The sequence below is a fragment of the Nicotiana tabacum genome, chromosome 7 (genome assembly GCF_000715075.1).
Source record: "Nicotiana tabacum cultivar K326 chromosome 7, ASM71507v2, whole genome shotgun sequence".
Lineage (NCBI taxonomy): Eukaryota > Viridiplantae > Streptophyta > Magnoliopsida > Solanales > Solanaceae > Nicotiana > Nicotiana tabacum.
In genome coordinates this window covers 134303051-134317787 of record NC_134086.1, presented here as the reverse complement: position 1 = coordinate 134317787, position 14737 = coordinate 134303051, and the positions used below count along the sequence as shown (strand labels likewise).

General features: G+C 33.5%; 3 protein-coding genes across 3 annotated transcripts; 2 read left to right on the top strand and 1 right to left on the bottom strand.

The window, feature by feature from the left end:
- The first annotated feature begins 1886 nt into the window (after positions 1-1886).
- LOC107799141 (GDSL esterase/lipase At5g03980-like) lies at positions 1887-4038 on the top strand. Its single transcript, XM_016622223.2, has 5 exons — positions 1887-2190; positions 2394-2594; positions 2989-3137; positions 3220-3493; positions 3700-4038. The coding sequence occupies exons 1-5, from the start codon at positions 1887-1889 to the stop codon at positions 3912-3914; spliced, it is 1143 nt and encodes a 380-aa protein (XP_016477709.2). The 3' UTR covers positions 3915-4038.
- On the top strand, positions 3961-6240 carry LOC107799140 (pentatricopeptide repeat-containing protein At3g05340-like). Its single transcript, XM_016622222.2, has one exon. It carries the CDS (start codon positions 4241-4243, stop codon positions 6143-6145), a length of 1905 nt encoding a protein of 634 aa, XP_016477708.1. The 5' UTR covers positions 3961-4240; the 3' UTR covers positions 6146-6240.
- Positions 6241-6663: 423 nt separating this feature from the next.
- On the bottom strand, positions 6664-14731 carry LOC107799142 (uncharacterized). Its single transcript, XM_016622224.2, has 9 exons — positions 14332-14731; positions 13924-14011; positions 12441-12554; positions 12117-12199; positions 11812-11926; positions 11108-11199; positions 10481-10546; positions 10259-10352; positions 6664-7131 (listed from the first exon to the last, which is right to left on the bottom strand). Exons 1-9 carry the CDS (start codon positions 14598-14600, stop codon positions 7021-7023), a joined length of 1032 nt encoding a protein of 343 aa, XP_016477710.2. The 5' UTR covers positions 14601-14731; the 3' UTR covers positions 6664-7020.
- Between the last annotated feature and the right edge of the window lie 6 nt (positions 14732-14737).

Here is a 14737-nt window from a genome sequence, read left to right as displayed (position 1 = left end):
AAGTCTTACTAGATCCGCCCCTGCTCATCTTTTAGAACAGAGTGTACTTTTCATGCTTTGGTGTTTTGGTGTTTCTTAATATTAATTAAGGGTTAATTTCACGGATGGTTATCTAACTTATTATTTATTTCACAAAAGTCACTTATTCATTTTTCGTCACTTATATTATCACTCAATTTTATCTTTGTAACTTAAAAGTCATTATGATTCAAAACCTATAAAAATATCCTATAAAAGATATGGCATTAAATTTAATAAATTTCTTAATTATAATGCTACATAAGTTTAGAAGGATCATACCCAATTTAGACATATTTTATGCGCAATTCGATTTAACCCATAACCCAAATGAGTTATTAATATTTTGATCATTAGAAGGAGAAGACGAACAATAAAATTTATTACGTAATAACCTTAATGCCACCTAAAATTTCATAAAAAGTATGAACCGAACTAGCAAAGAACTAGGTTTTGCATCGTTGAATCATTTTATAAAATACTACCATATTCATCTCACATAATATATAAATGTGCCACTAACAGACAAGAACAATAAGTTAATAAGAACCTATTTTCACAAATTACTTTTCCATTTAAGTCAAACTGCTGCTTATTACACAATACCAACCGACAAAAATATTGCTCAGTGAGAAACACCCACAATTAAATTGCATAGTGGAAGTTATCCACACACACTGCAATCATAACAGCCTATAGCAATAGTTTGGACAAAAGAAAGAGACAACATATTGTGTCTCTGCAAATCAAACACAAAATCAGATAGTCAAAATATGAATAACCCATTTTGGTTATAGGTCAAACCGGGTTGAAGAAATAGGTTTAACATAGATATGGTCTATTTAAGCTCATATGACATTATTATTAAATTTAATGCCATCTCATAAATTTTGGTGGATTTTTTTAGGTTTTGAACTAGAATAACTTTTAAGTTATAAAGGTAAAATAGAGTGACTTTTAAGTAATAAAAAATAGATAAGTGACTTTTGTGAAATACAGAATTAGTTGGATGACCTTCAGTGAAATTAACTTTATTAATTAAGGGCTTCATATCCAAAGTTCATACGTGCCTAAAAATCACAATTCAGTTTCTTTTTTTTTTTTTTAAAACATTTTGCCCGTGATCTATTTACCTTATAGATATCAAGTAGTAAATATAACTCAACCTGGAGGGACTATTTCGACGTTAATTTTATAGATGGTCATACAATTTTCATTTTATTGCACTGAAGTTATTAAACTATTTTTTATAACTAAAAACTTACTCAACATTACCAAGGTATTACCAAAATCATTTAACATTTTTTATAACCAAACTTTCACAAAACTAGTTTTTTTTTTTAAAAAAAAAAAAAATCACTCCTTGCATGCAAAATTTTCCAATTAGTACAATGTTTTTAAAAAAATTACGAGGGAACAGTATAGAGAGTTCGTTCTTGAATCTCGACGTGATGGTGTACAAAGTTGTGAGATGTAAAGTCAACAGTATCAATCAATTAAAAGAGCTAGCCGAGATTGTACAGATTATTGTATCTCTAGGAAATCTTTTCGTAGTTCAAGAAAAGAAGTCATTAATTATTTATAGGAGTAAGAAAAAAGGGAAGAAAGCTAAAGAGGTCTGTTGATCGTTTACTACGCAATACTTTTTAATGATAGTGTATTATTCAAGGAAATCTATCTTTAATTTAGGTACACCAATTATTAATTACTATTATTATTCTACTGTATTATAATTATTAAAATATTTTCATCGTTAGCTTTTTGCAAGAAAAAATTAACTACTCCAATAAACTGTTAATCGAGATTGCATATGTTTATAACGCTGAAGTTTCAGTTAGTTCCGGATTTCATTTTGAAAAAATCGGGGCATGGCATTGACAGTAAGAGTAGTGCATGATCTCCTAGTTATTTCTTTCATGTTCAGTTTCATTGTTCTTCAACAGAAAAGCAGTGCTCAATCACTACGAACGCTTCAAAATCCACGATTGACGAAATGCGGATTTGATAAAATATATCAGTTGGGTGATTCACTTGCTGATACAGGCAACTGCATTAGAGAGAGCATTTGTGGAGCTCGTACTGCATGTGCAAGACTTCCTTATGGAATGAATTTTTTCCAGAAAAAAACAACTGGACGTTGTTCTAATGGCATGCTCATTATTGATTTCATAGGTATGTATGTATAAAACTTTATTATCTTACAGTATTTGTGTGTCCCTGATTTAATTAGAGAATTTAATGGAAGAAAAAAGAGGTTAATTTGTTGTTTGGCTGGTATAGTCCTTAGTCACGTTTCTATATTTAGGTACAAATTACTAACTTAAATGGGAATGAGATTGATTGACTATATATATGTATTCTTTTGCTTTTGACAGCTTTGGGATCTGGTTTACCTCTCCTAAATCCGTACAAGCTTAAAAGTGCAAATTTTAGACATGGTGTGAATTTTGCAGTAGCAGGAGCTACTGCTTTATCAGCTGAAGTCATGGCTAAGAAGAAGATTGTTAATGCAGCCACCAATAGCTCATTAAGTGTGCAGCTTGCTTGGATGTCTTCTCATTTTAAAACATACACAGGTGGTAATTAATTTGCTCAAGAGAAATCTGTTTTTTTTGCCCAATAATAATAGTAGACAAAATATTGCTTCTATATGTGTATTATATACAAAAATAATACATATTTTATATAAATATTACTTCTATATGTGTATTATATACAAAAATAATACATATTTTATACGCTTTTTATATGCGAATACAATTAATTTCAGTCGACCGGTCAATTTTGTATTTTGCCTCGCTGAAGAGAAACTTCCAAGGAAACGGTGTTGCATGTTTACTTGCTTGGTCTCTCCCTATAAACTAATTAACGGCAAGCAAGTTTAAATGATCTTTTTCCTACCCGTGGAATTTTGCTGGATATGTTGTTATTGTTGTTGAGTTTAAATGATCTTTTTCTTGTTCTTGGTAGATGTTGCAACAAAATTAAAGAAGGCTCTTTTCTTAGTTGGAGAAGTAGGAGGAAATGATTTCAACCATGGGTTATTGCAAGGTAAAACGATGAAAGAGTTGCGAAATATGGTGCCAGAAGTTGTTCAAACCATTATTCATGGTGTTAGAGTGAGTTTATTTTGCTGTTACATACCTCTTTTCTTTCAGTTGGTTGAAGTTTGTTTTCTAATGATCAGTTGCTTCTTTTCAGAGGGTCATTGGTTTTGGGGCTACTCGAATTGCAGTTCCTGGCAATTTTCCAATTGGTTGTTTACCAATTTACCTAACGAAATTCAGGACAAAGAACTCAACTGCCTACGACGAGCACCATTGCTTGAAAGATCTAAATAATTTTGCAGTATTCTACAATCATCATTTGCAACAAGCCATTCAAGATTTGAAGAAAAGGTATCCAAAAATTACACTGATTTATGGTGACTACTACAATGCCTATCTCTGGCTTCTACACAATGCCGTCAGTCTTGGTAAGGGCTCAAAAAATTGGTTTTCCTATTTTTAATCATAACTTCTTCTTTTTTTTGTTTTTCAATTTCTTCCTCTGCAGCCAATTTTTAAAATGCACTTATTTATCAAAAAGTGTATTAAAAAAAAAAATTCAAACCACATATGTATGTAAAATTATTGAAACGTATATGCATCTAAAAACTTTCTTAATTAAAATACACTGCAGGATTTGACAAAAGCTCCTTACAAAAAGCTTGTTGTGGAATGGGAGGAGACTATAATTTTAACATACGTAAACTATGTGGATCTCCAGGAGTGCCAATCTGTGCTGACCCTAGTACCTACATCGGTTGGGACGGAATTCATTTGACACATCAAGCATACAAATGGTTGGCGAGATGGCTAATTAATGACATGTTACCCAAATTGAACTGCCAATAAGTTTAAGTTCTAAGTTCTAAATTTCTTGCCAAGGTGCAACAATAAATCTTTCTTTTAATCTAATTTTCCAATGGAATTGTTTAAGCGATAGATTTACCTTCAACGTTTTATACATTAAGCCAATAAGGAATTGCTTCTTTTTATTCTAAAACACACAATTTAGAAACTAATAAATGCAAAGCTTTTCCTCTGCTGAAGTCCCTGTTTTATTAGATACTAGCGAATTAATTTAACATCATGCATGAAAACTAGCTTATCCCAATGTTCATGATCATAACGTATCTAATTTGCCGTGTAGATGTTTTAAAATTAAACTATGCTAAAAAATGAACCTAACCTGCTCACGAGGAATAAGCCTCCTCCTTTCAACTTGTGGAAGGGAACGCAATGTTCGTCTTGGTTCGTCCATCCATGCCTTCGTTCTCAAAGACCCACAATTTGTTTACTTAGGAAATCAGTTTAATACCCGGAATGCGCTTGTAGTATGGAACTCTCTTCTGACAATGTATGCTAGATGTGGTAGGACATATGATGCTGCCCAAGTGTTTGACGAAATGCCCATGAAAGATACGGTTTCATGGAACTCACTTGTTTCAGGATTTATAAATAATGGGAATTTTAAAATGGGATTTGGGTACTTCAAAGAAATGATGGGTTCTGGTTGTTTTGAGTTTGATCATGCCAGTTTAACTACAATTTTATCAGCTTGTGATGGGCTTGATTTTCTTGGTCTTAACAAGATGATGCATGGGTTGGTTGTTTTGAGCGGCATGGAGAGGGAAATATCTGTTAGTAATGCATTGATTACTTCTTATTTTCGATGCGGATGTGCTAATTTGGGCAGACAGGTTTTTGATGAGATGGGTGTGAGGAATGTTATCTCTTGGACAGCTGTGATTTCTGGTCTTGCTCAAAATGAATTTTGTGAGGAAAGCTTGGATTTGTTTGTGAAGATGCAAGGTGCTGTCGTTGTGCCTAATTATTTGACATACTTAAGTGCACTGTTGGCGTGTTCTGGCATCAAGGCACTCGTGGAGGCTCGTCAAATTCATGGGATTGTTTTGAAGTTGGGGTTTCATTCAGATTTGTATATAGAGAGTGCATTGATGGATGTGTATTCCAAGTGTGGCAGTGTACAAGATGCTTGGCAGATGTTTGAGTCCGCAGAGGTTCTTGACACAATTGCTATGACAGTTATGCTTGTGGGGTTTGCCCAAAATGGATATGAAGAAGAGGCACTGCAGATTTTTGTGAAAATGGTCAAATCAGGGGTTGACATTGACCCTGATGTAGTGTCAGCCGTTCTTGGTGTCTTTGGTAGCGATACTTCTTTGGGTCTTGGTAAGCAAGTGCACTCATTAATCATCAAGAAAGGTTTCATTTCAAATTCGTTTGTAAGTAATGGGCTCATTAACATGTATTCCAAGTGCGGTCAACTGGAGGAATCTGTTGAAATCTTTAATAGTATAGCTCGAAGAAATTCAGTCTCTTGGAATTCCATAATTGCAGCCTATGCTCGTCATGGGAATGGCTATAGGGCACTCCAGTTATATGAAGAGATGAGGTCAGATGGTGTAGATCCAACTGATGTTACATTCATCTCTCTGCTTCATGCTTGTAGTCATGTAGGGCTAGTAAACAAGGGTATGGAATTCTTTGAATCTATGCAGAATATCTATGGGATGACTCCTAGAATGGAGCATTATGCGGCTGTAGTTGACTTGCTTGGTCGAGCTGGACTGCTAAGTGAAGCCAAGAGTTTCATTGAGGGGATACCAGTAAAGCCAGACATACTTATTTGGCAGGCATTGCTTGGTGCCTGTAGTATTCATGGTGATGCTGAGATGGGAAAATATGCAGCTGATCAATGGGTCTTGGTTTCACCTGATAATCCTGTGCCATATGTTCTACTGGCAAACATATATTCTTCCAGGGGGCGATGGAAAGATAGAGCTAGAACTATCAGGAAAATGAAGGAAATGGGAGTGGCAAAGGAGACAGGGACAAGCTGGATAGAGATTGAGAAGGAAGTCCATAGTTTCGTAGTTGCGGATCAAATGCATCCCAGAGCCATGATCATTTATTCCACCTTGGTGGAATTGTTTAGACACATGAGAGATGAAGGGTATGTACCAGATAATAGGTTCATTCTACATTGCATGGATAGTGATGAGAAGGAATTTTTAATCGATTTTCAAGATACCTCTGAACTTTTGTGCAGCCTGTGGTAGTCATTTGTGAACTGGTGGCTGACCAATGCAATGTATTATATGTGTATTATGATTGACTGTTGCAAATTGCAGCCACGAATATGTTTTATTCTATATTATGAGATGGGGAAATACTGTTTGAGAATTGGTAATTGTATTGATAAATAGCAGCAACCACCAAAAAGGTGCAAGCAAAACCATTTACAGATCAAAAGCAAAAGTATGTTCCTTCTCTTCTTAGAGGGATCTTATCAGATGTATCAGTTCCTCTGGTTCACTAAATTTTCTATTTTCTGTGAATAGGGGAAATACTTCCTTTGGGCTGACATGCCAAAATCCGTCATGTGAGGAATAGGGAAGACTCAACTGGACAGTAATATCATGACTCACGATACTATTATAGACTCTTATGAAAAATAAAAAATAAAAATTATGGACACTTGGCACTAATCTGTTCCTTTTGGACTTAATCAAATTAATTTGATAAAAGGATCAAATCAAGTTGTCTGGTTTATGAAAAGTGAACTGTTATGCTGCTATTTGGGAAGAGTCACTTTCTTCTTTAAACAAAAAAAAAAAAAAGTTGTTGATAGGCATGATTCGGTCAACAAACATTTTGCTTCATCCTGGATCAGTCTTGATAGTATTATATCAAGGGTCCTATGAAGTTTACATGCATGTATAGCAAAACAGTTCCTTCAAATTCACCATGATAACTCTGATCATGAAAACTGAATGCACTCGTTTAATCTGTACTCTGGTAATCCATTCTAGAAGACATCCAGATGTGTTCATATATGAGGGAGTGCATTGCGAAAGGCTCCTGGTGTTGACTGTACACTGATTTAGTTGAATACTCAGCATTATGCCTCTCAGTTAAAAGGTGATGGCACGGTCTATCTTGAAATGACTTTCATGAAGCGGTTTATAGAAGAGAAGATTCCAGCTGCTTGATCCAACAGTGAGGGACCGTTCTCTTCCTTCTCATCCACACCTCCAAATATTATCTGAGAAAGATCAGCACGAAGTATCAGAGAGAGAGAGAGAGAGAGATCATAGTATGGGAAACTTATAAACAGTTAAATTACAAAAGGTAAGGATTACAATGCTACAGGAGCCAACAACGAAAGACTTACCAGTTGCATATTTCTTACACTGAACTATAGACTTCTAGAGAATGTATAACTACTATAAGAAGAATTAACCCAAATAGCCGTCCACCTAATCTCTTAAACTAAAAATAGCCGATGGATGTATAATATATGTATAATTAGTATATAACATATGTATAACTATGTATAAATAATATATAATTTATGTATACCTGCTAGAAAAAGTAAATATGTGTAGCACGTGTGCTTAGCGTCAATCAATGAAATATGAGTATACGAAGAACATGTAAATCAATTTATCAAATGCTTAGTTTTAAAATGTCTACATTAAGTTAATATTTTAAAATAAGTAACTTTGTACCTAGAAAAGTATAGGGAGTTGCCATTTATTTAAATGAATACCAAAAGAAAGAAAATTAACTAATGGCAACTCACTTAAAATGTATTTTGTCTTATAATATTTTATCCTTATTATTTTAACTTTTGCATTTTTAATAGTTTGACTCTTACTTCTAAATTATAATCGATTTTATTATAAGTTTTAAAAAGAATCACTTGGATTTTTTCGCAAATTAGTTAAAGCAAAGATTTTTTTGGTTAATTAGGACTGATCTTAACGTTAAAGAGAATTTTTTTGTTGTTGATTGAAATATTTGTATTAGCTCATTCAAAGTTTAAATATTTAACTGTAATTATAATTTTTATCCAATAAGAATTCTACATTTAGTGTAATAAAAAATTGCTATGACATCACTTTTGGACTTTTATGTTAGTACAACCATTAGTGTTTGAATATTACCAACACTTTTTCTTTTATTTTCTTAAAATTAAAATATTTTCTTATTTAAGCTTGGTACTTCAATTTTGGAAAAATGGGGATTGATTGAGATTACTACGTTTGTGATTGCTAAATATTTATTCTTACTCCCAAGTATAATAACAAAAGTTTAGTTGATATATATTAAAATTATAAATATGAGAAAAATAATTCAATGAGCATTTTATTGTTTAAAAGAAATATTCGTAAATCTTGAAAAAGTACTCCTAAAACTGGGGAAAAAAAGATGAAAATAAGGACACATACACCAAGAAATAATCGCCTAAATTTTTATAACAAAAAAATACTCGTAAGCCCAATATAAAAAAATACTCGTGAAATGCTTGGAATTCAATACATTAAATCTAAATAGAGATTATATGAAGGACTCCAATCACATAACATAATTTTTTAGATCAAAGTCCTAAGAGTTAGGAAAATAATTAAGCAATTATTCATAAATATTAGGAAAATAATTAAATGGTGATTTGTACAATTTAGAAAAATAACTTAAATTATTATTTTGTGCAACATGAAAGCTATTATTAGAGGGTAAAAATACGAACCATTGTGCGGTGAACACTATCTAGGTGAGTATGAACTATTAAAATATTACATAAATATTCTATTAAAAATTATGTTTGAGTGATGAAATAAATATTGTAGAAAAAATATAAGTTCTTGACAATAGTAGTTGTTGAACCTATCTAGTTAACACAATAAGCAAAAAAAACTATACCCCATATAAGCCCTCAATCATGTCGGTCAATATATTCAACTTATAAATTTTATAATATTATTACATTAATTTCACAAGTTATCATTCTTCATTTTTAGTTTTAGCAAGAATACATTAATCCTTGAACATTTAAGTTATTACGTAAAAGTTATTTAAAAATTTATATATTCTTAAGTTCATTATAAAAAACACAAATAATTTAACTAACTAACAAAATATGCATTTTTTCTCGCAAATACAAATTGTGCTATATACTTTAATTAATAAGAAAAAATATAGTAATTATTTTCAACAAATTAGTAAAGAACCTAGTGTCTATGATTGTAATAAAATTATATGCAATTCACGGGTTCTAAAAAGACTACGCTAATACTATTCTAGAAGCAGTAAAAATATAAAATACATGTTAAAATTAAAATTAGGTTTAGTTCTACACGTTAGATAAATATTTTAAACGTAGATATACTTTTTGAAGGAAAAATTAGTTTTTCAAAGGGTATAAAAGTTGGTATATAGACCAATTTTCACTATGTGACAGTTAACTCTATATAACTCTCTCTATAAAATATTAGGTTATTAGGTATTTTAAATACTTATATTTATTATTATGTTAATTTTCTCGAACATGAACAATTATTTTTTTCCTTTGAGAATATTTATTTTTTAAATTCAAAACATGACAACTAACCAAAATGTTAGATTTCAAAATAATTCTTCCATCTAACACTAACTAATTTTTTCAAATCCAAAACCTTCATTGTTTTCCGATAAATACAATATTTGGCTTGTTCTTTTATTTTAAGCTTCATAATTTATTAAAAATGTTTTGGTTCATTTGTATCTAGAGAAAGAAACATACTCATAATTACAAAGTTAATTTTGTATAAATGTTCTTTGTGTGGAATTAGGATTATTTAATCTATAAAGAAGAATCATACTTAAACGCTAGTACTTATTTTATTCAATACAAACAAGGAAAGAATTTACATAAATAAAAGCTTGCTTGATTTAAATTCTTAAATATTAGGACTTCCTAAATAGTTCAAATAAGGAAATATTTTATAATTAAAATTTTAGTTGATTTCAAAGTCCTATATAGTAGGAAAATAAAAAGTCCTAACTATTAGGAAAATTATTAAATTAATATTTCGTCTAGTGTGAAATCTATCTTTAAAGGGTAAAAAAGGTGAACGACATTTCGCTAAGGGCCTTCGTGCTTTTAATATATATATATATATATATATATATATATATATATATATATATATATATATATATATATATATATATATATATATATGTATGTATATATGTATGTATGTATGTATGTATATATGTGTATAATCAATGTATAGTCTATGTATACCGGCTACAAAAAGTATAACATTGAATCTGGCCGGCTATTTGTGTAACAAGCCCTTCATTACAGCCTAACTTAAATACATAGAAGTAGAGGAGCAACAGACCTCCAGATCTTCTGTAGTTGGACGGCTGATCTGTTCCTTGGCAAGAAGATATCTGTTTGGTCGGTCCTTATCATCATAAAACACTTTCCACAATCTGGAGTAAACCAGAAAATAAGTAAATAAGCATGTAACTTGAGACTAGTCCTTTAAGCCATGTTTTTTTGACAAGGGACCAGTCCTTTAAGCCATGTAGTGTAATGATTTAGGTAGGTGAATCCTTACCCGGGATAACATCTAAATACAGCACCAGATGCTAGAGGTCTCATCGAGTACGCAACAGTGAAGGTGCTGCAGCGAAAAATATACATTGTTGCTGTCAGAATATGGTAAAGTTATATACAGTGGCAAGTTCACATTGACAAGAAAAGATGGAAAATACATCCCCAAGCAAAGATGGTGTAAGGTTGAGTATAAAACAAGAAGTTCCGTTGAAGAAGAGAACCACTAATCAACGACAAATCATATGGGAAGCAATTTTTATTAGAAACTTAGAAGTTGCTCAACGGCATGAAGATGAATGGTGGTTGTACAATCATTAACTTGTGCAGTCAGTGGTTACCGTGAGGAACCACATTGTTTGCATTAGTAGATCATATTCAACCCGAGGATAATGAAGGTGGGGCATAACAATTGCTTGCTCATGCATGAGAGTTTAAAACTACATATGATAGAAACATTTGGTCAACACACTAGAGATCAGCTAAATATAATAGTAGAGCCAAATCATAAAGAGCCCTATCTGTGCTGAATGACATAAATAAATCTTATAGGACGACTGAGCTGTAACACACAATACCTAACTGAATTTCAGAACTGAAGCAAAACTTTCCTATCATAAACCAAAGTTACCTTAAAAAATTGCGCCGCAGCCTACGTACATTGATCCCCACTCCGACATCCTCACTAATCAGACGAGGGTTCCACATGATAAGAGGCCTAGGCTAACAAAATAACCACAGACTATTAACAAAAAACAGAAAATAACGTTGAAGAATAACACAGGTTCAATTTAAGCATGTGAGAATCAAGAAAAACAGACGCTAGCATGCAATCAAATAGCCTGCGACTTGTATTCCTCTAGACTAGATGCTACTACTATCGGTAGTGGGAATAGGTTTGTTTTGAAAAGCTTGAAGAGCAAAAGCTTATATAAAGTTCCATTCCTCACATTTTTGAGAACTTGTGTAGTCGTAGCTCCTATTATTAAAACCAGATATTTGTAGGATCTATTTTTGTAATGAGGAAGAAGATCAAGGAGAACGTATAAATTAGTGATAAAGAATAACGCCTCATTTTAAGGCCACGTTTTACGCAACCAGTTATCACTAGTTTCAAAAAGTAATGTATTGTCTTCTCCATTGTGGCAGACAAGAATAAAGCTAGTAGTGTACTATAATGACTTTTAGATAAACAATTAGTGATGACTTTTAGATCAAGTACTTTGAGGTTAAGTTGTCACTTTAACTGTTCATACGAAGAGACAGAGAGAAGGAGAGATAGTAGTTGTTGAATAAACAAGAGACACAAGTATAAAGCCAAAATCATAAGGGTACCGGGTCATCTGAGAGATCGGATGCAATTTTTTCTACATATCCCAGCATCTGATAATCAGGAACTACCATGACAACAATTTCGTCTTCCCTAGTGACTGGCTTCCGATCACCTAGACTGGATCAGTAAGTACACCACGAACAATAACGAAATGTTAGACAATCTACTTTTCATATCATATTACAATCTCATAGTTAGAAGGAACTGTATTCAGGTATTCCACTGACAGAGAAACCAATTCAGGAACTCTTATAACTTAGGAAGCAATCAAATCATTCATAGATAATACTCATCTAACAAAGTATACCTGGAGAATCCAAATGTAGCATCTTTCCACCGATATTTTAGAAGTGCCGCAGCTCCAGCATCTGGAAAAATGGCTTTAACTCTCTAGCAATGAAAGTTTTACATCTTAGTAATTGAACATGGATGACAAAGAGCTAAGTCTATCCTTGTCTATAGTACGGGACAAGATAGAAAAGATAAAAACGGGGCCCGGAACCTAGAACCAATCTCAGTTATGTATAATAGGCCAAACTCCCTGTCCAGTCATTTTACATTCATATAAATGGGGCAACGGGAGTATGTCGCGAAATCTTGATACTAGTGTTATGGCAACTTTGAAGTTAACCTGGCATCCTGTCTCCTCAATAAGTGTTTCCAAAAATACCCTTGATAGTTCCCATAATTCAGCTTGTGCACCCTCATCGTCAAGAAACTGAAGCTGTGGTATTAAGAGCTCAACCTGAGGAAGAAAGTCACATTGGACTTCCGCTGGTTAGTTTAGGACTCATGGTTAATGCATCATGCATAAACCGGTACTATTAATGGCCAAACAAGAAATAGTGCTAGGAGTCCATAGAGCATTATGCATAACTTTTCCATAATATAGCAGAAGGATCAGAAAATATATGTTAATCCCTCAGCTCTGATTATAATGTACTTATCACTTTATGCTGACATGATTAAAAAGACAGCGGGATTCTGATAATGTACTAAATTTGCAGGAGTTGAGGGCACAACAAAAGGTGAATGGCAGAATGTTAAATTGAAGAATGGCGCAGCATATAACTGATTGCCTCATTTGTTTTTTTTAAGATTAAGACGTCTGAATCTGAATACACATCTGAATATGTTAAGATGTGTATTAAGATCCGAATAGAAATAATTAAGACTGTTTGATTTTTGACATCTGAATGTATAAAATTATCTTTATTTGAAAAATAATAAACATAAAATTCAAATGAAATACTAACTAATCTAATATTCTATCAATAAAATATATAGTTTTTAAAAATATGATAGTCGTTGGTGGTGATGACTAACGGGTGAATGTCGACTAGAGGCGGTGGTTGGTGGTAGTTTTGATTGATGATGGTGGTTCATGCTAGTAGCTAGTAGTGATTGGCAGTGGTGGCGATTATGATTGAGGATGGTGGTGGTGGGTGGTGATAGTTAATAATGGCGGGTGGTGGTAATAGTTGTGACTGAGGAAGGTGGTGGGTGGTAGGTTATAAGATGGGCAGTACCGGTTGTGGTTGTTGATGGTGATGGTGTGGTCAGTTGTGGTAGTTGAAGTGAATGAGTGTTGATTGTGGGTGAGAATGATGGTGGTCGGAGTGGTGGGGATAGTGGGTGGTGATGGTTGATAATGGTGGCGGCTATGATTGAGGATGATGGTGGCATGGTGGTGGTGGTGGGGTTAGTGGCGGTGGTTGAGTATGGTGGTGGTGGCGGCATGGTGGTAGTTGATAATGGTACGCGGTGGCGGCAGTTAATAATGAATATGTGATGACATCTTAATGAAATTGAGTCTCTGTTATAGATCTTAATCATACAGACATATTCAGATCCATTAAGTGGTTGTGAAGTAAAAAAACAAACACACTTAATGATTAAGATCTGAATAATTAAGATTCAGATTTTAAAAATAAACGCACTTAATGTATGAGATCTGAATGATTAAGATTCAGACCTCCATTAAGTACAAACAAATAAGGCCTAAGAGGGGGCAACAAATAATTTTGAAATTCATCATCTAATTGTTAGCGACAGAAATAATTGACAATCAATTAAACTGCATTAGTATAAAATGTAGACTTGCTAATACATACTATGGCTCTCATTCCTCCTGAAGATACAAAAGTGGCAGTTGCTTGGCCCGACTGCTGAACGGCACCCTCCAAATCCGAAGGCAGACAACTGAAAAGGATGAAAAAGCAAAAGGAAGAATATCACGCCATTAACCGTCACTTCTATACCTGCTCTTGAAAATATCTAATAGACAGCACCATCAGCCCGTGCACTAAGCTCCCGCTATGCGGTCCGGGAAGGGCCGGACCTTTACCATAAAGGTCCGTAGGCTGTTTCTACGGCTCGAACCCGTGACCTCCTGGTCAAATGGATACAACTTTACTAGTTACGCCAAGGCTCCTTTCAATAGAGAGCACCATATGAGTTACAATATTCTTTTGATTGACATGAATTAATGATTACTAAAGATAAGAAAGCTTCAAACCCACTCGTCATCTTCTTCTTCCTCTTCCTCAATTGTTTGCAATTGTGGGTCTAAAAGAGCTGGCTCTGTGGAGTCTTGTTCAAGATTATCTTGGCCTTGAAATTTGTCAAACTTGGCTTGAGCTCTTGAGCTGGAAATGGATTTTTGGGGTAAAATTCCAGTAAACCCACGAGCATTTGAGGGAAAAAGAGATGATGGTAAGGGAATTGTGGGGGATGGTTTGGGTATTGGAGCAGAACACCATGAGAGGCTTGAATATGAAGAAGATGCCATTGGAGCTTCCAAGTGCTCCACACGAACCTCCCACGTAGACGAGATAAGTTGTGAAGTGGTACAGTTAAATATGAAAGAAATGGAGAGCCACAAAACTTGTCTTAAATTGACAATTTGGTCCAAGAAATAAAAAAAAA